Genomic DNA, 26509 nt, shown 5'->3' with positions numbered 1-26509 from the left:
CAACACTGTACCGAACCTATTAACAGAGTTCTTAATGGTGACTGTTTGATAAGTTTTGGCTCGATGAAATTCAACTATGTTGCAAAAAGCCGAAGCAGAAGTAAATTAAATTATACTTCTCACTTTTTATTCACAATTAAATCACAGAATTAGGATGCACATTTATTCTATCTTCTTGTGATCGACAATTCGTTGTTAAATTAATTTCAGATAGATTTCAGATTTATTATTTTATATTACAGAAACTATTAAGATGCTTGTTCTAAGATAAAGGATGTTCAGCTACGGGTGGGCATCTTTCGAGGGGGTAGTAGGCCGCGAACAAACTACTCACCGCATCGGTTCGTAGCCGACACTCCCGCGGCTGAGCCTGTGGGTTATGAAAGCTCTGATTGGTAGGTGTTTTTCATTAATAATTTAAAAACTATGCCCTGGAGAGCATTTTGGTGAAAAGAAAAGTTGTTCGGAATCACTTCAGCTACCGCCTATTCGAAGGATGCCCACCCGTAGCCGAACACCCTGTGTAATAATCATAAAGTTCTGTTTGTAGCATGCACTTTTGTGCATCGGTGCATCAAAAAAATTCAATTGCATTTTTTTTAATGAGACCATATATTTTGAAGCTACATTAATTAATGCAGATTTCACTTCCTACAGAATCTATTAAGATACTCGTGTCTTAAAATTATTATTTGAAAAATTATTTAGAAATTTCTCTGACAGATCGCTTTTCACTTAGAAATGCAGAGAAATTTGTGTGGGCATTATAATAATGAATCAGAATGATAATTACTGAACGTATAATTGGGTTATAATGAATGGATAATTTTTAACGGATAAATCCACCATCAGGTCACAGCGACAACTTTCACTTGGGCAGATATATCCGATCAGAGTAATCTAAAAGGATTAAGAAGTATATAAGATATTTATTACTATCTCTTACTAGATAGTGGTCTGCATTTGCAGTATATAAGAGTTGCGTTAAATTTCTCAAATAAAAGTACTGCGACAGATAGAATAAAAAAATCCTCTACATTCGTTTGCAGAGCAGAGTGTTAATAAATGTTCAAAATCGTATATTTCAATCGATCATAGTTAGACTTTGAATCGAGTATACGCTTCAATTATTCATACTTTGATCCGACTCGATTCTAATCGAATTTTGCTGATTGGAAATTGGATCATAGCTAATGGACAATACTAAGCTGCAAATTGGTTGACTCCAAATAGCTGAATAACATTTCGAGAGAGGGAATTTCAAATATTAGATGCTACAAAGTTGAAATAAAATAATATTTTACATAAAAAGCTAAATTTCTGCAAATGAAATAATTTTGTTTTAAGAGCCTGAAGCATAAAACAGAATTCGTTGATTGGCCAAAATAAAATAAATTATTAATTACTTTACCCAGCACTGATTTCAACAAAGAATCACTCATTCTATGTTAATATTATAAAATTGCTGAATTGTTTATATAGCAATTTTATGAAACTTTGAGGTTTAAATTGATGTATCATAAGTACCATTTTGTGATACTTTTATGTCATAAAATCCTGTCACACCGTATACCTTTCAAAATTGACCATTTAATATGCAACAACTTAATATTTTATGTTTCGAAAATGATCATTTTGTATGCAACGAGCTAATATTTTGATAGCAGATAAATAATTTTGATCTCAATTATGAAAGATCTTTAATAAGCTACTCGAGAAATCAATAATATTATAAACAATTATGAATATCACGGATATGGTTGATCTGATTACTTTTGATCGACATTAAATTGATATGATTCAATGACTTCATTCATTGAATTATTTAAGAACTTGTTTCAATCCTGTTATCTTAAATTTTTAATTTAATTGATAATATCAGTTGTAGAATGCACGCAGAATTAAATAGCAATTTATGTTTCATTTCATGTTTGAAGGTGACAATATTTTTTTCGTTTTCATTTCATAATTTATACTAGCAGATAAATAATTAAATAACTGCTTGACAGCTACTGCAACTGACGCTGTTCAAAAACTTTTTCAGTCAAAATTCATCAAGGAACTTTTAAAATTGTTCACTGCATATGAAATTATTTTAAAATTTTGTATTCAAATTTAACGCGTCAAATAAATCGCCAATTTTTTTTTAAGATTCTAGTAAATTAAAAATTTTTTAATAAAATTCAAGATAAAGTGTTGGTGGAATTTTAATTGACATATATTATTTCTTTTTTCTAATCAGTTAAATAATCAATAAAATCTTCACTGCTATCACATAAAAATAATTGTAAAATGTTTACAATGTGAAAACAATTTTGTGTGGTTTTATGAAAATAAAAAATAGTTTCGGATAAAGGTGACTGACAAACACGATCAACTTTTCACACGATATCGATAGCTTATTTTGATGCATTATTAAACTACATTCTCCATGTTCCTTTATACACAACCAGCTGGAAAATATCGATGAATATAGAAGACTTTACAAAACATTTATTTCCATACATATTACGAAATCGACAGCTTCAAAGCGGTTGATCAAAAATCGTTTAACATTCTTTTCTGACTATGATTGTTTGCTATCGATAATTGATCAAAAGCGACCGGGGAGAAAATGTCTTGGATTCTCTTGATCCAAAATTGAAAAGTTACGAATAGACTGTGAATGTTCGTGCAACTATGTGTCTATGAAATATTATTTTCCCCCAGGTAATTCGTAGTATTATTTTAACAATTTAAACATCCTTATTCTATTTACATGATTTTAATCCAATGCTATTCAAAGTACATACGAAACTTTTTTAGTGCCTATTGTATAACTTCAACACAAAAAGTTATAAATGAATAATATTTATATTATTATATTCAGAAGTCTATTCTTAAAAAAATTTTAAACAATTTTCATTAATTCATAATATAAAAAATTTGTGATTTAATTTTAATTGAAATGTTCAATTAGCATTTGCTGAAAAATTGATCGTCACATCACCAATAAAAAAGCAATGAATTCAAAAATAACATTGAATTTTGTATTTACATTTATAGAGTTTTTTTTTACTTATTTTAATAAATATTATGATCAGCCAATTGTATTCAATATAGAAAAATGTCTTTGCCAAAAGCAATCATCAAAACAACCGAAAAGTCTTATTAAAGATAAATTATGAAACTCATTTATTTTGAGATGTCTTTATCGACAAGGTATTACTTCTGCCTCCCTTATATAATATACCCCTCATTTATTAAAGTCTCCTTTTTCACTGACAAAGCTTCTTTGCGCATAAGGCATGTAATAAATGCAGAACACAGAAGTATTAAAACGTAGTTCCGTCAAAAAGTAAGTATAAACTTCCTTTGAGTCATATAATAAATAGAGATGACAACGCTTTGATTTAAAAGATTCAAGAAGAACACGTGGCTAAAGTAGCAGTACACAGATTATTTTGTATTTCGAATAATTTATGTAAAATATTTTATATATGTCTTGTTTCAAACCATTAGGTAATTCAATTATATTAATAATAGATTTTAAAATACCTTATTACAAAAAAGTCTTACGAAGAAAATTATTTCATTTACTGTGTATTAGCGTTGACTGTTAATTACGAGTTATATAACTTGTATTTAATCATTGAATAATTAAAAGAAAATAAAAGCTAGAAAATTTTTATATAACATCTTGTATTAAGTATATTATTTACACAAGGTGGTGAATGGAAATTTTAATTAAGAAACTGAAATGATTGTCTACTGAATAATTATAATTATAACGTGTCTGATTAAATATGGTCCTTTTCACTGTAGTAGTCAAACAGTTTTATCTATAACCACGAGAAAGACAATTATATTCTCTTTCAATAATTATATTTCAGTAATTATACTCGTATAAACTTTTATATACATTTTTAATTCTCAATGCAACGGTTTTTTCTAATTATTATTCCTTACTTCGCACACTTTATCCTATTATATTATTTCAGTGAAATATCATTTTTTCAGCAGCCTTTTAAAGATTGATTAATAATAACATTTTCTCACGGCACACCTGATGCGGCATTGACTATTTTGGACAAGCACTGATACACATCGAACGGCGTATTTATATATTCTCAACATAAGCAAGAAAGTAGTTAAAAGATCAAAATTATAAAATACATTTTTTTCCATTGAGCTTTCTTTTAAAAAAAAAAATAATAGTTTTAAATTTTCATAAAATAAGAAGGTACTTACAATTAGTAAAGATCTATCTATATTTGTGTTTACAGTACTAATTCCATAATTAAAAATTGACAAATTGATTCCGAGGGTAAAAGGGACGTAGCTATTACAATTCTGATGAAAATAATGTAAATATCATTCAACATTTTCCATATAAAAGTCGTTCAAAATGAAATAAATTTGTTACTCTATAATTGATGAAGATAGCACGCTCGTTCACAGAATAAATCAATGAAATCACTCAACTGTTACGCGACACTTTCATTAGGTTACACTTTCGTATCAACCCAAAACGAACTTTTTAAACGGTAAAAGTTTCACCAATTCACGCGAGGCGTCCGAACTTTTTCTCGATAATTCAAGATCACTTATTAATCAATTGGTGTGACCTTCGTTTTTCCATCGTTTAACCAGGAAAAATGAACGGCGATCATTTTAAGCGGACACTTTAGCGGTAGCGGTTTAAGTGGCGAAGCTCGGCGATTGACGCGACGCAAGTAGTTCAACTCGACGCGTTTAGCAACCGACCAGCGTGAAGCGCACGCGACGGATCCTGGCCGCCTACTGAATCCAGGACTACTTCGTACCCGGCGAATGTTCGCCGCTCTCTGCTCGGACCAATCATCGCTCTCCTGTGAATTTTCTCTGTCGTCCTCGCATCAACATAAACAAGGTTTATGGTGTGAACTTGCTATAGTCTCTATAATTGTTTCCTACCTTCCCTTGTTGATGCGTAATCATGTCAAAAGGGTTAACCCATCTCGAGGAGAAATTCTGCTTCGGAAATTTCAAGACAGCAATTTATCCTCAATTCTGTATTACCTATATGAATATGTGTACAATTTGGTTGTATATATGTGTATATGTAATAAAATATAGAGGTTCTTTTAGTATCTCCAACTCTTTCGTTATGATCACCTCTGTCGTAGACTGTATTAGCATGTTTTTATATTAAATTGTCTAATTCAATATCTGAATGTAAACTAGGCCACCGTCCACTTCGTGACTGACATACTATAGCAAAGCGATTAATTTGCAGTAAAAGTAATTTTAACAGAGTTGGGACACAATATTTCAGAGCAACATTTCAAAAACACGCGGAAGCATTATTTAAACGAGAGCGAATTTACAAATATAGTCACTTATCCTCATTTCGTTTTAAAAAAAGAGAAAAACAGAAAGTGCATTTAGCTATACAGCACAATCACGAGAATTTGACGAAAAAGGCCACAAAATGATTTCCCGGGCGTAGTACTTGAACGTTCCATCAAAGAGTAATACACTCGAGGATTGAATTTTTATCGCACCCTTAACTACAAGAGTAAAAAGAGTAAAATGGAACGTACATCACGCTGGTCACGAAAGGGTTAAATGGTCCAGTTTAACTTGAATAAAGATTTGTCGTAAAAGTTAAATTGGGTGAAAGCACTCCACGATAAGTAGTTTTATTCTTATTCCACCATATGACTAATGTGATTTTTGAGTGCAACTACAGATTTAAATTCTAGGAAGTAAGGCTATATTTTCAATATTTATTTATAATTACTTTCCAATTTTATTAGAGGAGCATAATAATTTTTATTATTTTGAGCAACCTATTTGAAACAAACTTAAAAGTATTACGTTTCACAATTTATTTGTCTTACCATTTAAACATATCGTGGTATACTTTTCTTTTCCCATATTTTAAAACTGCGAAAATTATCCTTAACTTATGAGTCCCATAAAAACAAATGGCGGCTTGGATTTGACCTGCGGGCTGTAATTTTCCGACCCTTACGATAGTTTGATCACCTTATAACTCTGTGAAACATATAACCTAAGAAAATGAATTTTCCTTGCATCGTGTTCACCCTTGGAAACCATGTACACGTCGCTTCTAACACGCTTTTTTTTCTATTGCCAGGGGATATTGCGGCAGCTTCACTGTTATGAACTTTTAATCTCAAAGGTGCCATGAACCTTCTGAGTGATTGAATAAACAGAACGACCTGCGATTTGTGACACATCTAAAAACGCGGTAACATTTGGAATGTTTAAAAGAAAATTAGAATATCTCCTAAAGATATGTACCTACAGACGATAGATATATATATATATATATATATAATAATTACGTATTTTCTAGAAATATCAATTTGAATTGGTCATTTGATATCAATCCTTCATCAATTTCAGCACTTTGTACATAAAACTTTTTATATATTTTCACATACCCACGAACTTCTCAATTGGGTATAATTCTGTGTTAAGAAATGTGTTCACAGAAGATTATCCCTTAAGGGATAAACCCTTTCAGAATTGTTATGTGAAAGAGGGCTGGAAAGATTTATGACGGTGATGTTGGTACACTGGAGCTTGATTAAGTGGAAGATCTCAAAGTTTAGTAGACCCAGGGACTATTTGAGCCATCCGTAACAGAACGTCATAAATCGAGGAAATTGAATTTTAATTAGAAATTATCAAAAATTAAAGAAATTAAGTTTTGATTTCGTGAATATTGCTAAATTACACTTTCCATTATTAAGTCATTACTATTTAATATTTCTGTTTTCTATTTAAATTATCAATTTTTAAATTAATACCCGATACAGTGGGTCTAAAAAAACATAGAACAACATGAGGAACTTTGTGTTAAAGTAATAAATATGTAAGATCGTTCGTCCACGTGTTGAAAATAAAACAAAAATTTTACTCACGAAAACTAATAAAGTTCTAATAGCGTATAATAAAACGATTTTCATAGGGGACCTAAAAGGACCATTAGCTTATGATTAACGAAAATCAATTGGACACTGAAGGCACCAGCATATGGCGAACGAATTTCCGAAGTACCCGAAGGCATTATTAATATATGTTAAAGTATCAATACCTCATTTGGGATGTATGTATAATTTTATAGAACACGTTTTAATTTCCATAGAAATCCATCACCATACTATTACGAATTCTTTTATTTATTATTTAAAAATAAGTATATTGTATACTTGAAAGTATAAATAATGAAAAAGATTTATTAAAAATGAAAATACTGGCTAATGATACTTGCAATAAATTCAACATGAAAGTCAACGTCTGAAATTTTGTAAATTTATATTGAAAAATAAATATTATTTATATTTTTTTTTCTCTTCTACTGCAAATTTAGAGAATAGGATTTTAGATTTTGCTTAAGCGTTTGTAAAGTAATTATTAAACGCTTCGGTTATAGAATTTCGATGCATGAACTGGATCGAAAGCGTCGTATTTCATCATCAGACCATGCAGTCCGTTGAAACATCAAACAAGAGGGAGTGTATTATTGATTTGAAACTGCGGTTTTGAATTTCAAAGGAAAATCAAACGTCCACGAGACACGCGCCAATTTCCTGAGTAATATAAAATCCGAATGTTTTGTTTATATAAATTGATGACATAATATGTGTCAACTTTGATCTGTATTTTGTGTCTACGGTTGCTTCGAAAACAAGTCTTTACCTATTTACAATTTAAAAAGTACAAATAACCAAACTACGTGATAACTCCAAAACAATCATTAATTTAATCCCCAATTTGAATGCAAAAATTATTGTTCCAGTATATGAAACTCTTTCGCTTAAAAATTATGCATTAACCTTAGGTTTAGTGAGGTTCGGTCACGATGGACCCAAACTCCTCTGTTCAGGGGTTAATTCTTGGTCGTTAAATTATTTATTAGTCAAACCACTGAAAATAGCATCAGTCTGAAAGCTCTTCTAAACACCGTGACCTTCCATTATTTGTTACTGTATTTACGATGTATTTCCAGAGCTGAAGTAAAATTTTCTTTTGCTTCGTCAATAACACGAAACATTTCACGCAGAGTTTTGTGTTGACTTTAACGATGTCACCCCCATGTACGACTACTCTTCTCCCTGAGCATCAATAACAGAATTAACTTAACCCAACGTGCGTTACTAAACAATCAAATGATAAAGCTGGTTATTTACTTTGTAATCTTTCTTCAAAATGCAAACGTACTGTAAATGAAATCAATGTCAATGTTGGTAAAAAGTTTGTATATTGTTTTTTAAGGGAACGGTTGGATGGCAATATAGACTGTCTTTGATACTCTTTCTCCTCGTGATGAGTACAATAGAATAAAATAAAAAAAAGTTGTATCTTGGATTTTCAGGTTAAGGTCAATTTTTTGGAAATGTTTTTCTAACAATTCCTACTGATGTGAGGACATAAAATCAGCAGTAAAATTCAGGGAGGCATTTTTTGTGGCTTATATACTAGATTGTAGTCTTTACAAAAATTGTACTATTTAAAAATGACCAATTATAAATAGTTTTCAAATTATTATGTAATTAAAAATAAATGACAGATTCGTACGTTGAATTAACCTCCGAATGATGGAAATCCGATATAATTAAAATTTAATTTAAAAATTCTTTTTTCTACATTTTTAATAATTTATTTTGACATTACTTTTTGAGTAACGAAAGCCTTCGTTTAAAAAGTTTAATAGTGAATTTTAGTAAAATACTGGGATATAAATTTCACAACTTTGCGTCATGATTGACCTAGTTTTGCTGTTTGAGTGTTAAATTCAAAATTAATCCTACTTGTGTACTGAATTAATACCGAGCTATGTAAGGATGTTTCTCTATTTCCATAAAATAAATGATCATTCATCAAATTCCATGGGTGATTATTACCCGACAGACGAATTAACGTCGTCGCAAAAACCACGAACGTTTTTCATGAAAGAATGACCTTAGAATATTCAATGCCTCTTACGATCTCAGCTCGTGAAACAATAAATAGTTATTCCGCCATTACTGGTCGCGAAAAGAAAACGTCTGAACACCGATTCCAACCAGATACGATTGGTTTTCAATACGATGTCGTGAAACTGTTTCATAAAAATACCAGACGTTTCATGAAATTCCACGAAAAGGCGATACTGCAAAGCGCTTTGCTTCGAGGGATGATCGAAGTTACCCTCGACTAAAACATCAAAAGGAACGAATAGTTGAAACAGTGAGAGCGAACTTTTTGATTTTTTGTGGATTTTTATCATACTAGAATCGTTGGTGACGAAACTCGTGTTTTTGGAGAACAAGGTATCTCGATATAAAGGATCTTGCAAAAACATTCGGCTTCCGAATATTTAACACTTTGACGGTCGTATATTTTGTGGAACCCATGACTTTTGTTATTTCATATTTCTTTCTATATCAATAAAAAAACAAACTTACTGAAAGAATTACAATGTTCGGAGCTTTTAAAATGACCACCTTTCAAAGTAGAATTAATGTACAATATAAAAAATATAAATAAATTAAAAAATGTTTGTATGAAATGTTTACGTATTAAAATCACAGTCCCTCAATTCTTTAAATTAAAATATTCAAAATGAAATAGGTTTACATGATCACCCTATCAGAAGGAATATTTAAACAAAGAAAACTTGTGAACGTTGTTAATTATTAATCTTTAAAATTCACGTTGACGAATCTAAAATGGAGGCAACAAAGACGGAAAAGGTTCATAAAGAAAACAACTCACCGACCCATAAAGTGGTGAGTCAATTTTCAGTTTCTTAATCATAAACATTCATATATTGATAATTTAAATCATTTTTCTGTTACATATTCATTTAACGTTCTGATAAATAAATTTATTCGTTTAATACACCTTTTTCCAAACTCTCTTTTCTTTTTTTTTTTATTTCAAAGTACAGTTTAATATAATAAAGTGAGTATACTATGCAAACTTTGTTAAATATCAAGAACTAAGGTTACTGAATTATGTTGCTTGTACGTCAGAAAATAAATTGATTGACTTACATCACTTAACTATCACGCTACTTCCAACGAGAATTCCATCGTTCTATTTCCATACAATTTAATTTAATTTTCATACGATGTTTAGTTTTTTCCATAGGTCTTCTATAAAAATGTACAGTTATAGAATTAGGGTTGACATTGTAGCCACCCTTAGCGTTGATTAATTTATAACATCCATTAATTTCTGAATTAACAAAAAATTTTTTTCTAAATATTTTTAAAAAATTTTCAAACTCACTTTTTGTTGAAAACTAAACACTTCCTAAATGTACACCACGACAAGTTTAACTTTTTCATGGCAAAAGAAATGTTGGATGACCACTATGAAAATCAATAGTTATGTCATGGAAAATCTACAATTCTCATGGTGTACATTTTTCTTCTGTTTTTGAGGCATTCTGCATACATGGAAGTTCAATTTAACAGGCTATGACAGGTGCAACGCGTTTCGATGAAACCCACGGTTCGACGAATCGTTCTACAACAGCACAGGAAATAATTAGGGATTTACAGCCGATCGCACTACGTACTGCATCAAGTAAGTCGATTAATTTACCAAGGTAAAATCTATTAAGTTGTCGCCGACAAAATTACCAATTTACTCGAGAACGTTGTAATGGCTATAATTTTGCTAAAACTAGTATTCATTAATTGAAACGTGTTTTAAGAACTATAAATTTGAAATGAACTGTAAATGTAAAACTGAATTTTCAAATGAATTACTGCAATAAGATGTATCATCGATAAATAAAGCTAAATATTAAACGTGCCATCATGATACATTTTCTGAAGTTTAGAGAAACGTTATCAAATTCAAACAGTCGATACTTTAATTCGAGCGTGAAATTGTATGTCTAAAGTTCCAAGAGAAACGTTCGCTATCCGTAAACTAAATTTATCAAAGTTTGAAATGTTGGGGCTGGATTTTATAGCAAGATTATTATCATTGTAAAAACTACTCAAAGCCCGATTCCTGCGATTCACGCTCTTTTTGTTGTGATTAATGAGATTACTTCGTTAATTACTTCATTCTTGGAAAACAAAGATGAGGTATTTACAGTGTGTCTCAGATCTTCTCGACCAAATATTATTAATGGGTATAAATAAAAGACAAAAAAATACAAATTTAGATCATTTGAAATTTAGTAAAAAAATTATAACTAGACAACAGTATGTCACAATAACTTTTCTGTCAATTATACTTCTCGTCGGTGAAAATTAATTTTAAAATATATTTTTCATATTTCTAATAATAACAATCACAAAATGCGTTAAATAACACAGAGAAAAATCTAGTGTCCCTAATTTTTTCATTGCCTCTGGTAACGTATAAAAATAGGTGTGTATAAATATTAAATTTTAACGTTTAGAGACACCTTAAAGTTTCATATCATATTGCCACTATGGTTTGAGTTGCAGAGTACGTATTACGTTACTCTGAGAGAATGCTTTGATGGCTATCTTTGCTTTAGACGATTTCAACTACATATAATACAAGAATTAGTGCAGTATGAGATAAAATCAACCCAGAATAGTACGTGTTTCAGTAGATTCAGAACTGCATGCTGGATCAGTGCAAACAAACAATTTCTAGTACCTCTTGCGATGTGGAATCACTAATTAATTAATATTATCATAAAATTTTAATCAGTAAAGCATTATGATAAAAAAATATTATTATGAAAAGGAACTAATCAATGGAAAATTATAAACAATTTAAACGTTCCGATAACTTGAATTCGTTTTCATCAGGTTCAGACGAAGGAAAATCTGGCATAAAAGATAAAGAAGAATCTCCAGAATTATTACAACGAAGGTCGAGGACCGAAACTGTTAGGCAAGATGCTAGAAAGCTGAAGAGTGCCACCCTAAACAGAATGGGGAGAATGTTTAAACAACGATCACAGACACCTGTTGCCGATAAATCATCTCTAAACGCGGAAGGAAAGATGGTAAGCCTTCGATCCATAAAAACGCAGGTTGTTCGGAAATATGTCAATTTTATCATTCTTTTGTTATACTGTTATTAAATTTGATAATATTGAAAATCTAACACAATTTTATGACATAAAAATACATCAATTCGAGTTTTAAAATTTGATGGAAATAACTATATAAATCTTTTCTCAATCGTTTTCACTCCTAATTTTTTGTATTAATTATATTGAAGATAGATGATCAAATCATGTCACATGTTTCGAAATTTATTTGATATGCGACAATCTAATACATATTAAAAATTTGTTTAAACTATTAAACTACAAGGGGCACGCGATGTGTACGTAATAGTTAATGAGTAGAGGGTAGTTACGATACTATTTCCTGTCACATGCGAAAGTGCAAAGTTGATAGAGCCTAAAGTAGATAGGATAGTTGCTGAAGCACTTAGCAGGAACTTTGTTTACTCTAGAGAATACATAACATTGCTTGCTTTGATTAGTTAACTAGAATTAGCAGTGACTAAGGTTATATTATAATTAGTTAAGTGCACATGAAATGTCAAATTTCCATAAATCTTCATAATTATTACAAATATTTCAGCTATACTATTCTAGAGACCGAATAAGGATATGGTATACGAAGCATTGTTAATACCAAAGTTATTTTTTAATTCAAAATTGAATTTTTATCACCCTTACTTCCTTTGTAATTATCTTTAATATAGATAAGAAAAAATGTAAGTATTCATATCTTGACGAAATTGCTTTTTTTAAGTATTGATATAAAAAAACTTTTTTTTTCTTACAAATCATAAAATAAACTGTTGTAAATCACCGTTAAACCGAAGTGAACATAAACTTTTCATAGCTACACCAACAACGAGAGTTCTTAATGAAAATGGCACGCAGTTGTTCTGAAATGTTGTAAACATTAAACAAGTACTTTAAAAAAGTTTTCATAGCTGTCACTACGTTATATAACCAAATTACTGCCGCGTTTCCTGCTGCAACAATATCAATCCAGGAATTTAACTATGATTGTTCCGTACCGAGGAACACGTTTTACGAGGATTTCGAAAGTCAGTTTATGACGGTTTCGCCGTTTTAATATAAACCTTTTAATATTGCCGGCAATAGTAGTTTCCTTTTTTTCTGCAATGGATTTAGAGTTTTGATTTTCGTTTCGTTCTCAATGGCTAAATCACGTCATAAACTGAGTCTTTCCAAAGGGTAATTCGACAGAGGTCAACCTTCGAGGGTCAACCTGGATCGAAAAACCCCAGCCGAACTTTCGAGGTCCTCCGGTGCATCAGGTATCATTCCACCCTCTCCTGGATAAAAATCGCGCTAAGGACGTAATGAAGAATGGACTCGATTCTCAGGGTACACGCTGATTGGACAATCAGCTTTTCGTATGAAACTAATCAACCTGTTCTCCCCGCTAGGCAAGCAAAATCGAGAAGGTGAAAACGCCACCGGAGCGTCTAGCATACTTTATAAAAACAGTGACATTCGAACGCAACCGACACTTATTCGATCAGGTTCATTGGACGAATTAATTCAATCAGCGACAACGTTCGAAATCACTGAATCAAGAAGAAGTCTATGGGCGGCTATCGTCGTGGGCCCTGCTTTCTAGAGGAACTCGTTCTAACCCTTCCCATTTCCTATGCCACCAAATATCGAATGCAATTTGTTTTTACTGTTTCCCTTTTTCTTTACGATTGAACGTTACTTAAAATAAATTTCAATTTTTTTAACCAAGTTTATCAACTATGAGCGTCTTCCGAGGTTTTTTAGCCGTTGGTCCCAAAAATCTTAATTATAATCACTAATTTCCCGGTAAAAATTTAAGTTTTCGTCCGCCACTGCATCTGCTCTGACAATACTGAATTCTTTTTCTCAATCACTCTGGAGGAAATAAAATTAATAAGTGTTACGCTGGGTGTATACAACGCCAGCTATAATTAAGAGCAGACGACTGACCTACTTCCACAGAAGGGTGTTTTAATAAAGAGAAATCATTTTTGATAGAATACAATGAAATCAACGGAGAACTGCGAGGACGAGGCTTCGAAAAAAGAGAAGAGTAACTCTTTGGGCAGAATGTTCAAGCTGGTGGATAAAGATGGTTCACCGAAAAAATTGTTTCATCCTCGAGCTGGGTCCCTGAGTCGTATTTTGCGCCGACATCCCAATAATGACAATAACGACAACGAGAAGAAAGTTACAGAAGATAACACTCCGGGGATTTTCTCGAGGATGCTGAGTCAGTTAAGAGGAAAGTAAACAGCTTCAAACTTTAACCACACGATATACATATCAATACATGATTTTCTAAATTTTGCTTATACTAGCTGTGTATTGCTTGTACTTGCTTCTTTTGGTGGCAATAATTTCTATAATGTAAAGTGAACTATACAATTGTAGGAAATCATCGTTCTATGGTTAACCCTATTCCCTTACCCTGGGGCATTGAACATTCTAGCACACATAAAAAAATAAGACCCTTTTGTAAGGGTAGGAAAGTAGGGTTAACTGAAAGAAAAATACTGTGTAAAATGATATAGGAAGCTGTAATATTTTTTTCTATTTAAAACAAATTCTTTTGTTTTAATTGAATATTCTGTGCATAAGGGTGGCAAAATACTAAAGTATCAGGAAACTGCAATTTTTATTTTAGAAAAAAAGGTATTATCAAATACATGGTATTCCAAATATTGGCATATTAACCTGAGTTTGATTTCTTGACTTGATGAGTACCTTAAATTTTATCAACCCTCGAACGACGGACCATGGAGAGTGAAATACGATTTTGTATTTCATATTCTTTCCATTTTTTTAATTTTACATTATTCCCCTAAAAATTATTCTTCCGATACATGAAACTCTTTTGTTGAAAAATTAAACAATTAATTTTAGGCTAACATTCTTGTACGTATTTTGTAAATTTGGGTCACGATTGACCCAGGCTCCGCTGTTCAAGAATTAATTTTCGAATAACAGAGGCTGGTCTTTATGAATCTAATACAATTTGGAAATTGAAATTTAATTTTAGATTGTTTTCCGTTCTCAAAGAGCATGTTGTTCCTTTAGTAAGATAAGCGTACACAATTTCTCCAGTGTTTGCAAGATCAGAAACTAACAAGAAGACCATATCAGGTTCTACCCAGAGAATTATAATAAACTTTTGTATTAATTATTTTACTTGTAAAAAAAAGTTAGTATACTGTTTAGTACACTTGAATTTTTGCCACCTTGCAAGCACAGTGTTTAATAAAATTGATTTTTGGGTGACAAAACAGCTCCCAACCTCTGAATCTTACGAACGTGTCATCCTCGTGATGAGCAAAATCAGAGAGGCAGAAAGATCTTGTTATACAATTGAACGCTTTCCCTGTCATCCTTTCTTGTTCTCAACTAAATAAGGGACAGGTGCCCTCGAAATTGCGTTGCCCACCCTATTTAGAAAAACAAAAGCAAGCTGACTTTTTCTTAGAACACCTCATATACGTTTACAAGCTTTCACATTATGAAAAATTATAGCAAAATATTTAGTCATCTTTCATGTTTCATGAAAGGATTTTCTGTGTAAGAAACAGATCAGTATTGTATCCTTCTGCTCACTAAAAAGTCCATATCCATTTAGGTTGTTCTTTTATGCAAATATTTATTTCAAAAAATTTCTACTCGCATACCATGGTCCCTATTTGAGGACCAAAAAGGAATCACAAATGTTCCTTAAAAATCAATTTCGACGGAATTATTTTGCTGTAAATTCTTACAAATTAATAAAAAGAAAATGGGTTTTGATTTATACTTTTGATGACAACTAGTCTACCGATCTTTATGCAAATATGTATATTTATACATTTTTTTTCTCTTTTCAGGTCACCCTTTAATTCACATATTCTACACATTTTACAGATTTTAAACAATATTGTTTGCATAAACTTTTTTAGTCCATCATTCTCTTTGCATTTTATTTGTAATTATTACTTATGAATATATTTTATTAAGCTTATATGGTCACTAAAATGTTAAATACTTTCAACGCAAATTCCGACTCACATCTTCCTTTCGACTTTTACCGGCGTAGCGTGAATCACGAATGTTATTTACAAAAGCGATTTTTGGTTACTTTCTGTTGTTTATTTCAAAAACTTCCATGTGACAGATATCAAAGGACAGTCCCATATTTTTTGCCAACACGTATGAAATGAGGGCAGCCAACCAAGTAAAATTTGCTTGATATTTTTGTTTACGATGTTCAGGACGCCCACACAGCGGAAACGCGTTGGCGGAGCCGAATATAAAATCCCGTAACAAAATGAGCTCGTTACCTCCGAAGGTGCCATTGAACTCGAGAACGACTAATTTGTCTTCGTCAACGTCCGTTTCATCAACTCAATCACAAACCACAGCGTCACCCCAGAAACTGTCTGCTTTCGAGTATTCCATTTAAGATTTTATGAAAGTAATCAACCATTTTCGCGATTGGACTACGCTTATAGATCTTCTCTAATGTGAATTTCTTTCGATTTTTCAGCAAGAAGATTTGCATAGATGAGTAATAATACGAACACGTAAAAATTGGTTCCCTCTGTCTCGTGGTAACAAGTATCTCGTCTTGTTAAAAATCAACTAATAAAGATATTTTTAACTGCATTAATATTTATTGTAGAATTGTTTGTATAGTAAATGAGAAAATTATTAAAAAGAAAATGTATCGCGTGAATTTGATTTTGCTTTATCAGGGCAACTTGTCAGTCATTTAATAAACTAATAAATAAATGCTACCTTTCAGTTAATTACATATTATTTGATAGAAATGTTTAGAATTTTTTAAATTTTCAAAAATTTTTTTAAACGACCTACATTATTTTCGTTGCAATTCCGACCACTTGCAACTTTTTCAAAATCTTATTTTTTTTAGTAAACTGAAATCTCGAGTAGTTTGGTTCAATTTTGAAAAATTATTCGTAGCGCGTCATTAATAATCACAGATGGTCAGATTAAAGGAATACTAAAATATTTGATAAAAAAGAAAGAATAAAAGGAGATAAACAAGACACTTATATCGGAAGAGCCATGTTTATTACACGTCTTTCTTTTCGCTTTTTTTGTGCGAGACAACCTGTGTCCCTTTATGTTAAGTACATTGTTTCAAATATTGACTAACATATTTTTTCATTAGCGTTACGACAAAAGTATATTGGACGATTTTACGAATCTTAGCAACGATTGTATAAATTGATTCGTGAAATCATCCCAATCGGTTGTCCATGAAGCTGATACAAAATTGTATATTTACAAAAAGGAAATGTAAAGTTATTTAGTACATATACTATGTATGATTTTTCTAGTGCACACAAATCTCAGCATGTATGTGATCAATAGAAACGTTGCATATAGCAGAACATGTTTGATGGAAGTCTGCGATATTTAATTAATTAATTCGTACTATGATTTAAACGCCATTGTGTTGGAAAAATTAGTGCATTCGAATTCATAATTTGTACTGTGTTGAAACAGATATTCCACTTTCCCTTTATCTTATTTTCTATGCAGCGATGATTTAATTATTCATACAGATCTTTTTCCTTCTAATGAAATATAAATGAAAATAATATAACTTTGTGTATTATATTATTTTTTAAATGAAAATTTGCATTTACACGTCCAGATTCATTTGCAACCGTAATCAACATTTCTTGATTACATATTAAATTTACTCATAATTAAAAAAGGATACTCGTTTCATTATTCTCGTACGAATCAATTAAGAAATATTTTATTACTTTTATTTTAACAAAATTGTGCCATGAAAGAAAATACTGTCGTTTGTATTTATTTTTATTTATATATATCGCAGACACGACAATCAAGCACACTTTTGCTAAAGCAAATATCTATGATTTGGGCGCACTGTTTGAAAAATATAAAACCATTCTTGATATGGTATTATACTATCTACAAGACCGCATTTGTTTCTTACAATTAATCGATTAATTAATTTATCGTACAACCGCCTCCTGTATGTTCGTATCGGCTATCCGTGTGTTTCAGTTAATCGACTGAAAGTAATTAGCACGAATCGATATACATATATCATTCTTGGAAATCAATCGTTCCTGTATAACGGAGAAATATTTTTCAAACAACAGTCCATTAAATGTCGCGCGTGTTTGCTTACTAGTTTATCACAGAATAACGTATCGTTATTGTAATAATAAGAAAAAGGGAAAAAAACATTATCATTGCATTCAATTTTAGTTATACTTTTTTAATATTTATAATGGTCCATCGAATTTTTTTAAATTTAGAATATGTAAATTTGTGAAACAATATTTGCTGCAGTAGAAAGTTTCCATATTTCTGAAATTTGAGAAATATGGTGAACATAAATTTGAAAATATAAATATGTGAATAACTAGACATCATGATAAGCTTTGAAGTTCAAAGAAGAACTTCAATCACATTTTCAAATAATTTATTCAGCTACAAGTTTCCTGAATAATTGAAATTTTACTGACGCGATATGAAATATAATTATTCCTCACTGTGTAAAACAAAAATCCTTTTCACCATCATAGAAATAATACTACTACAATTATCACGAATATTTCTGTGAATACTGCTAACAGAAATTAATGGAAAACATTTCAGACTTTTCCAAAAAAATTGACGATATTTGAAACAAACGAAACAACTAATTATTTTTTAATTGTAAAAGAATTCAAATTCATTTAAGCCAAATATATTTTTATTAATTTAAAATGAAAAGTTTGAATGCAAACGACCATAATACTCGGCGAAATTGTTTCGAAACAACGAACTCGGTGAAAGAATAGGTAGAGTTTATAAATAAACATGGATTCATGATTATTCACCTACACGAGAAGTATCGATAAACATACACACGTATACACACGTACAGCATAAGTTAGTAAAGAAGTTCGATGGATTGGAAACTGCAATTGTCCGGTCAATGTTTGCTTTTTTTATCGATCCGTTGAATAAATTCTTTCGCTTATTCTCTAAAGACACTACTATGATTATAGATTATTAACGTATTCGATATAATATACGTCTTACACCAGAAGAATCCAAAATGTCAATACACAGATCTTACAGTTCTATAATACTCTATTTGCATTTGGCAATCAATTGGCAAATTTTCTTGGTCATTAACAACCATCGCGAAGCGTTATAAAAATAATCATTGACGATAATATCAATTATACACCGTTTCGTTTGATAATAATATTCTTCGATAAAGTACGTGCAATTTTGAGTATACAAGGTGTTCCGTATCGCAAAGGAAAAAGTTGTTCAGAATCGCCCCACCTACCACCATCTCAGAGGCTGAAAATGCGTTACGGAACACCCTGTATATTTGAAATCAGCCATTCCATAAAATACGACCTTGATTAAGGATCTTTTTTGAGAAAGTAACTTATTGAATTTTCTTGATAAAATGCAATAATATTTAAGGTAAACAATGTCTAGCTGAATACTTTGATTAAATGTTTCATAACCTTACCTCGGTGTCAATGACAGTCCCTCTTTCGGTGATATAGTGGCTGATATATTTTGTGTCATTCTGCATCACTAAACCGTGTAAGTAAACCGTCTTCTTCGGAAGTTTTTAAACTAAGGTGGTAGTGTGGTAGTCATCATGAAGAAATCACTGAGGCCACTTTTAAAATTCTTCAAATAGCACAGTACCGAGCATAGTAGACTTTCGTCCAAGGGTTCTTCACGGTCCCGACGAGACTGTCGAAGGAGAGGGCCTCATACATATAAGTCTGTGGCTCCCCACCACTTGCGTATAAACAATTGCGCGGGAGAATTTGAATTGATATTCATCTTATTCATGCTTCCTAATTATATACTAAACTTCATAAAACTTAATAATCAAAAATATTATTTTTTTCTGTATCGCTGTTAATATCGATATCGTCAAAATTAAGGGTTTGAGAATTTCTGCTTCTGTAATAACACCATTTCCCCTGGGGAAGCACAGTAGCTCGATACTGTTCATGAAAATTTCCATTTTATTCTCTTATATACACCATTAATAGGATGAATCCTTTCCACTTTCTTTGTTAGAAGTAAAAGGGATAAAATTTCAAACTCATTAATCTTTCCAAGGAAATACTAGACGAGAAGCGTGTGGCTAAGGGCATAAATTTCAACGGGAACGCGATCGAATGAATTTTAGAAACAAATGCAAAGTTAAGGGTAGGAATGAGTATCGAGGCAATTTCTTGAAATAACGAGATACAATGGGGTTTCGATTATCCGAGGTTCCATATTACCCCAGGTTCTTCGGACTTTGTATTGAATAGCAGCATTGATTTTAAATGCTGAATCGTCACAGAATACGACTCACAAGAGTATTATTATCCAGCTGATATCATCCCTTCTTTCATCTTGATATTGAGCATGGAAGGAACCGTGGAGTTCGGAAAATGATTTTCGTTCGTATTATACGAATTTTTGATTATCTAAGCTACATTCGAATCCACATTGCCTTGGTTAGTTGAGACTCTGTTATACAGCGCTGAACTTGGTAGTCTCCTTTAATTCTTTAAGAACGAAGCACTTTTAAGTTCGACAGAATAATTCCATTATGCTTGTCCTGACCCGCAAGGGTTAGGACTAAACAACATCTGTTTTTGCTATTAGAAGTGTCAATCGTGAGGTCCTTTACGTATCATTCCACTCAAGAAGCTAAACACGTTCCAGACGGACTACATTTGTTAAGAATATATTATTTATACCGAAATTCACAATACCCCTTTTTTATTTTTTTTTCTACGTTTCTGTGAATAATGTATACGGTTGTAGGACCTCTTTTAATTACCAAACCGAGTAAATTGACCCCCGTCACTTATGAGTACCACAAAAAATTCAAGATAAATTGTTCAAAAAGAAAAAGCAAGAAAAACAGAATTTGTTGAAAGCCAGCCCCCGGCATCGATTTTTCAAGGATTTAGATCAACCAGAGTTCAAAATGCAGAACTAGTGTAAGGGTAAGAATCAGAGTACAGAATGCAATTATCGAGTGCAATTATCATTATACTTTTTAATTAGACAATTAGAGGTAAAGTGTCATTAACACATTGAATGCCGCAGGGGTCACCGATGACCCCCACCAATAACTAAGGGAAATTAATGAAAATGATAAGTAGCATTAATATTATGAGTTTCATAAAGTACCAAATGGAAATTGAAGAACAAAACGATCATAATCTGAATAATTATAAAGTGGCGACATTTAACGTGTTAATCAATTACTCTATGAATACCTGAATAATAATAATTTCAAAAAAAAAATATAAATATCACAATATTTGAAATTAATATAAAGAAATTCCAACTTAGTTATAAAACTAGAATAAATTTAGCACACAAAGGTATAAATTTTAACAAATATCGTCTTCCTTTATTATGTTGCCTTAAATACTTATATAAAACTGAATGCCAAGAACTTGTTCCATTATTCGAAAATTTATACACTTTTGTCTTTTTATGTGGATAACTGAGTGAGATTCCCTTTTGACCAGACTCGATGGAATGGCTGATACATCAATCACGATATCGATATACACATAGCAACGGATCGATAAAAAAGCATCGACTCGAGCGGACACTATTGTCCCTATTACATACTTAAGCGATATACAAACATTCGTCCAAAAATACAGTACACAATGAATTTTGAACACCGTTTTCGGTGTTTTGTATTCCGGGAAACTCGATGAAGAGAACATTCTCATTTAACCCTGCTGAAAGTAATCGGTTTCCCTATCGCTCTTAAACATCTAACATTCGCCCACGCCTTTATTACCTGGTCGTAATTACAAAATTAAGTACAAAGTCTTTGTATCGTCGAAAAAAGAAACAAATTTGACTTTAAGTACTGAAAGTGACGATCGGGTCGTTCGTTTCGTTCTGAATGCGTCATTATTCAACGTTGCTTAAGAAATTTACATTTTCAGTGCGATTTGGTTGGTTAAAAAATAATTACGATTTTTATTCATCAACTTTAAAGTAGTATAACTTATCGTTAGATTAAAATAAAATTTGTTCAAACTAATTAAATAAATTTATTATCAAACTAAAAAAAGTTTGATAATAAAAAAAAAGTTTCAAGTTTTAATGAGTCACTAAAGTGTAGCTTAGATTAGAATAAATTTTATTAATCAAGATAAAAACCATTAGAATCTATTTTATAGTAAAGAATTTTAATAAATTTTTCCAAATTATCCATATCAAGCTAAAGAAAAAGGGAAAATAAAAAATAAAAATTTTTAAACTTTAATTAGTAATTAAACCAATCAACGTCTAATTATTTAACAAATTAGGGTTAGAAATAAGTGTATTTATTCCCCAGACCAAATGTTACCATTCCAATACGTCCCACTTCCGTACTAAATTTAGCAGCCTAAAATAGATAAAATAATTAACATAAATCAGTAAAAAGGATTGCGTTATATGAAAATACACCTAGATAAAATATAATTCAAAAATAAAATTAAAGTTTGAAATAATAAAAACCACAATTATTTTCACACCAACCTAACAGAAATTCTTTTATTATTATTTCAATTTAACAGGCTCCGTAATATCATGTTAACTAAAAATAGACTTATTGTGTAATTGAATTATGAAAGATCATTTTTTTAGTTTTTAACGATTCGTTATACAGTTCGGCTCAATTTTATCGTTTTCGCTCTTGGAATCTTACTTCCTAAATGAACTTATGTTTGAAATTCTTGAAAACTTTGGAAAATGTAATAAATGCGATAATTTGATAACATTGGAAGTTATGAATTCCTTCAAACTACTATTCAAGCTGAATTCTATAATATTTCTGCTATTTTAATCGTTAAACGACAGCAGTTGGGTTAATGGTGACCCAAACGTATACAAGGATGTTTTGATTAAAACTATTATTTTGAACTAATTTTTCAATTTTTTATTTAAAATATTCGTTCTCCTTTCATCCTTCAATTATTTGATTAAATTTGCAGTAATTACAGGTCATCGATGATTAAAAATATTTCAAAATACGATGATAATCATCGAGTTGGAAATGAAACGCGAGAATGCGTAATAAATTTAATAATATCGTAACTGGTCCATTATGAAATTTTGTTTCAAAAATCTTTTCGAATGAATACTAAGCGTATTAATATTGCTGAATTAAATTAAATTTCCTCTTGTTAGTATAATTGTTGCTATTTCGTATAAAGTGTATATTTTCACAAATTTTCAAAATTGAATTTTCAAACAGAGTATTGTAATTCATTAAATCAATCCTTTGACTGTATGTTACTTACAAGGAATAATGAAATAAAATGAGAAACTAATTGCTTATAAATGCAACAGAAATTGAATTGTTTGTAGTATCAATTCTTGTTAATCTAAAAAAAATGGAGAATCGTTGCTAAAAAAGTGTAGTATTTTACAGTTAATATGTTATCTTGAAAACTAGCCATCAAAATACTTGCTTTTGAATTAAAAAATAATTATTAATACTTTGCATTCCATTGGCGTCGATATTTTGACACTATACAATTCTATGGACGAGACTATAACAATTTACTAAAAATTAAAAACTAAACTAAAACCATTTATAAAATTTTATTAGAAAAACTTTACAAAAATGTTATCATCCTTATTATAAAATTCTTGAATTATAAACAGTTGAACTATACTATGCTCAAAAGTATTTACCCATCTATATCTCTTCATACATACTTATGATATGTGTACGATTTTCCTTTCAAAGTTAAAAGTCTATTTTTCTAAACACATGAATACTTACGAATTTCCACACAAATTTATAAAAATTAGTGAAAATTCTTATCGTAATATGATGAATTAAGAGAAATTTATAATTACATAATCGCATCTCCAACTATATCCAACTAAAATATAACAGTATCCTGCCATTTTTGTATATTTATGAAATACTTTTTTAATATATTTTACATGTTGTTAATCACTTTTATTTTATCAAATCGTTTCCCCCACAGATATTTAAATAAATAGAATAAATAAAATACAAAAATAAAAGATCGTACAATTATATTAAAAAATTGTTTCCAAATTTTTAAATAGACTACCTTAAAACACACTATGCCATCATTATTATTAGATCTCTGTCACTTTAAACTTCCATTTTTTTCCCTTTTTTATTATATTTAAGCTACTAAAGTACATCAACAAATAAAATGGAAGTTTCAAGTGAAAGAAACTGAAATCATTAGACAACTAAAGTATACACGCATTCATTAAATACTATACAAAAACAGAATATCAACAAAATTAACATTAAGTAATTATTTCCAATATTAATCAAAGAAGTATACGAAAATGTATCTTGAATCAATTTTTCAATATTATCTGCTTGGTATTTTCACAACATTGGATATGCTTAACGATGGACAAATACTTTTGAATGATAGCAAAAAGATGAAGATAGCAGTCAAAGGATTAAGGGAATCATTCGTGGAACAGCTAAACGTTGACGACAATGACGAAGAACGAATCGTTTATTCGAATAACACTGCTACCTCGTTGGACCGCTGATTAAATGAAACAAGTATACACGGATCGTCCAGGTGATTTTCATGATAAGTGATATGATTTCTACGAAGATGCGAGTTTCTTGTTCCCACTGACATGTTTGTCCTATCATGAAAAAGGAGGGCCACTCGTTTTTATCCGTCTCCTTTGTTATTTTCATTCTAGGCAAATGATTTACATTTAACTGGCGTCTCTACTACAGCCCTTGGACGGATGGTTGCCACTCGCGAGTATAATTCAATTAGCAATTCGTGTCTGTTGAGTATGGTACCATTGGATTCTCAATAAATCGAGCACACAGTTTAATTACTAACAGGTTGAATTTGACAGTGAAAAGGATACGCTTTTAAGGATAAGCATTTAATTTACAAGGAAACAAAATTTTTAAATATTCTTTAAAATTCTTTCTTTATCACCTTTATCACCTAGATGTCAGTGAGATGGTAGTCAAAGTATTAGTTAAATACGAAGAGTCACAAGTAAACGAGTAATAAATAAATATAGAAATATAATAAAAATTGTATCATCGAATTATTAATAATTTCTTCCAGGGAAAAGTCTAAATCCACTTCCCCTAGTTTTTGCACGAGTTCTAATTAGAGACTCTTGTCTTAATTGCATGAAGGATGCAGAGTTAAAATTACTGGGTCAAAATAACTCTACATTCGTTTTCCAAAGATTAAATGGCGTTATAGTTCAGAAACTAACTCTTAACATTATGCAATTTAGTACTTCACTTCTGAGACATAAGTAACTGAAGATTTTTCAATGATATCGTTATTGCTGTTCAGAATGTCTATGATACTCGATTTATTGGGAATCCAATGATTTAATTGGAACGTGGCAACCCAACGCGGGATACGCATCTTACAACCCTTAAGATATGCAACCAGGACTAATCTACATCACGATAGGTACCTAAATGCGAACATCGATCGTGTCGATCAATCACCGATAATGCCTATCAAGAGAGAAATACCTTCAATAGAGATTCAAACGTGTCGCTAATTACGGTAATTATTTTCTGAGATTTTCTAATGATGTTTCTATGATTTAACTCGTTCAGGCCGAATGGCGTCATAAGATGCCAAATTGGTAGAACTCCACGTCCTGCTGACATCATAAGATATCAGGCTCAACATACAAAATTTCAGTGAAAATATTTACCATCAGGCATGAAATTCTAGATTTAGACAACAGTTTAGGACTTGAAGGGCCCAAAAGACATACAGCTCAATCACCAGAAATTTTGTCACTCAATTTTTTCTAGAATGCCGGCAGATATTTTGATTTTTTTCCCAGACTAAACGTGTTAAATCCGAAAATCCCATACTACAATCACCATAGAAATGTCATGTCGCTAATTTCTTCAACGTGCCTCCACGATCGTTCTAAACTCACCTAATTCGTTCGAAAGAATCGACACGTTGATTGATATTTTTTTATTAGTGTAATGGATCAGCGTACTTTTCACAATGTCACGCTGAAACTTGCTTCATCGATATGTGAGCAATTAATGAGAAAATAAGGTGATCGATGTCCGTCACTGCTATTTAACCATGAAACAGTATTTATTAGCAAACACTTTTTTTTTCCAAATATCCTGCAACTTTTAATAAATCTATCAGATCTATTCTTCCTAGTTTAGCCAGACACTTACAGTTTTCTTCGAGTAAATTCTTTTCAATTTGATCATTTTTCATCATCCTTCGTTCGACAATCGTCACTCGATTATTTAACAGCTTCTTTCTTCTCGAAATTTTTTGACACCAGATGAAGTGCGATTGAATGATGTTAAAATATAAGGTGTTTCAGAAGTAGGTGACCAAACGTGAACGCTTCCTTGACAAATTACTTTTGTGGTCTGTATATTCCCTCCATTGAATTTTTATTCATAAATTTATGAATTATATAATGATTTTGTTAATT

The 26509-nt window shown here is 31.0% G+C and overlaps 1 protein-coding gene across 1 annotated transcript; it reads left to right on the top strand.

Moving 5' to 3' along the window:
* Positions 1 to 9892: 9892 nt before the first annotated feature.
* Positions 9893 to 18249, top strand: LOC114876122. The gene is made up of 4 exons (XM_046290181.1): positions 9893 to 10572; positions 11787 to 12013; positions 14009 to 14253; positions 16247 to 18249. The coding sequence occupies exons 1-4, from the start codon at positions 10464 to 10466 to the stop codon at positions 16437 to 16439; spliced, it is 774 nt and encodes a 257-aa protein (XP_046146137.1). The 5' UTR covers positions 9893 to 10463; the 3' UTR covers positions 16440 to 18249.
* The last annotated feature ends 8260 nt before the right edge of the window (positions 18250 to 26509 follow it).

This window comes from Osmia bicornis, chromosome 2 (genome assembly GCF_907164935.1).
Source record: "Osmia bicornis bicornis chromosome 2, iOsmBic2.1, whole genome shotgun sequence".
Classification (NCBI taxonomy): domain Eukaryota; kingdom Metazoa; phylum Arthropoda; class Insecta; order Hymenoptera; family Megachilidae; genus Osmia; species Osmia bicornis.
The sequence above is the reverse complement of the archived record's forward strand: the minus strand, read 5'-3'. Positions and strand labels throughout refer to the sequence as shown.

Excerpts from the sequence above, each read along its gene's own strand:
- LOC114876122 (XM_046290181.1), top strand. The coding sequence starts at position 10,464 with ATGACAGGTGCAACGCGTTTCGATGAAACCCACGGTTCGACGAATCGT. Across the intron at positions 10,573-11,786 it reads CGCACTACGTACTGCATCAA|GTTCAGACGAAGGAAAATCT; the intron begins GTAAGTCGATTA and ends CGTTTTCATCAG. Across the intron at positions 12,014-14,008 it reads TTCGATCCATAAAAACGCAG|AATACAATGAAATCAACGGA; the intron begins GTTGTTCGGAAA and ends CATTTTTGATAG.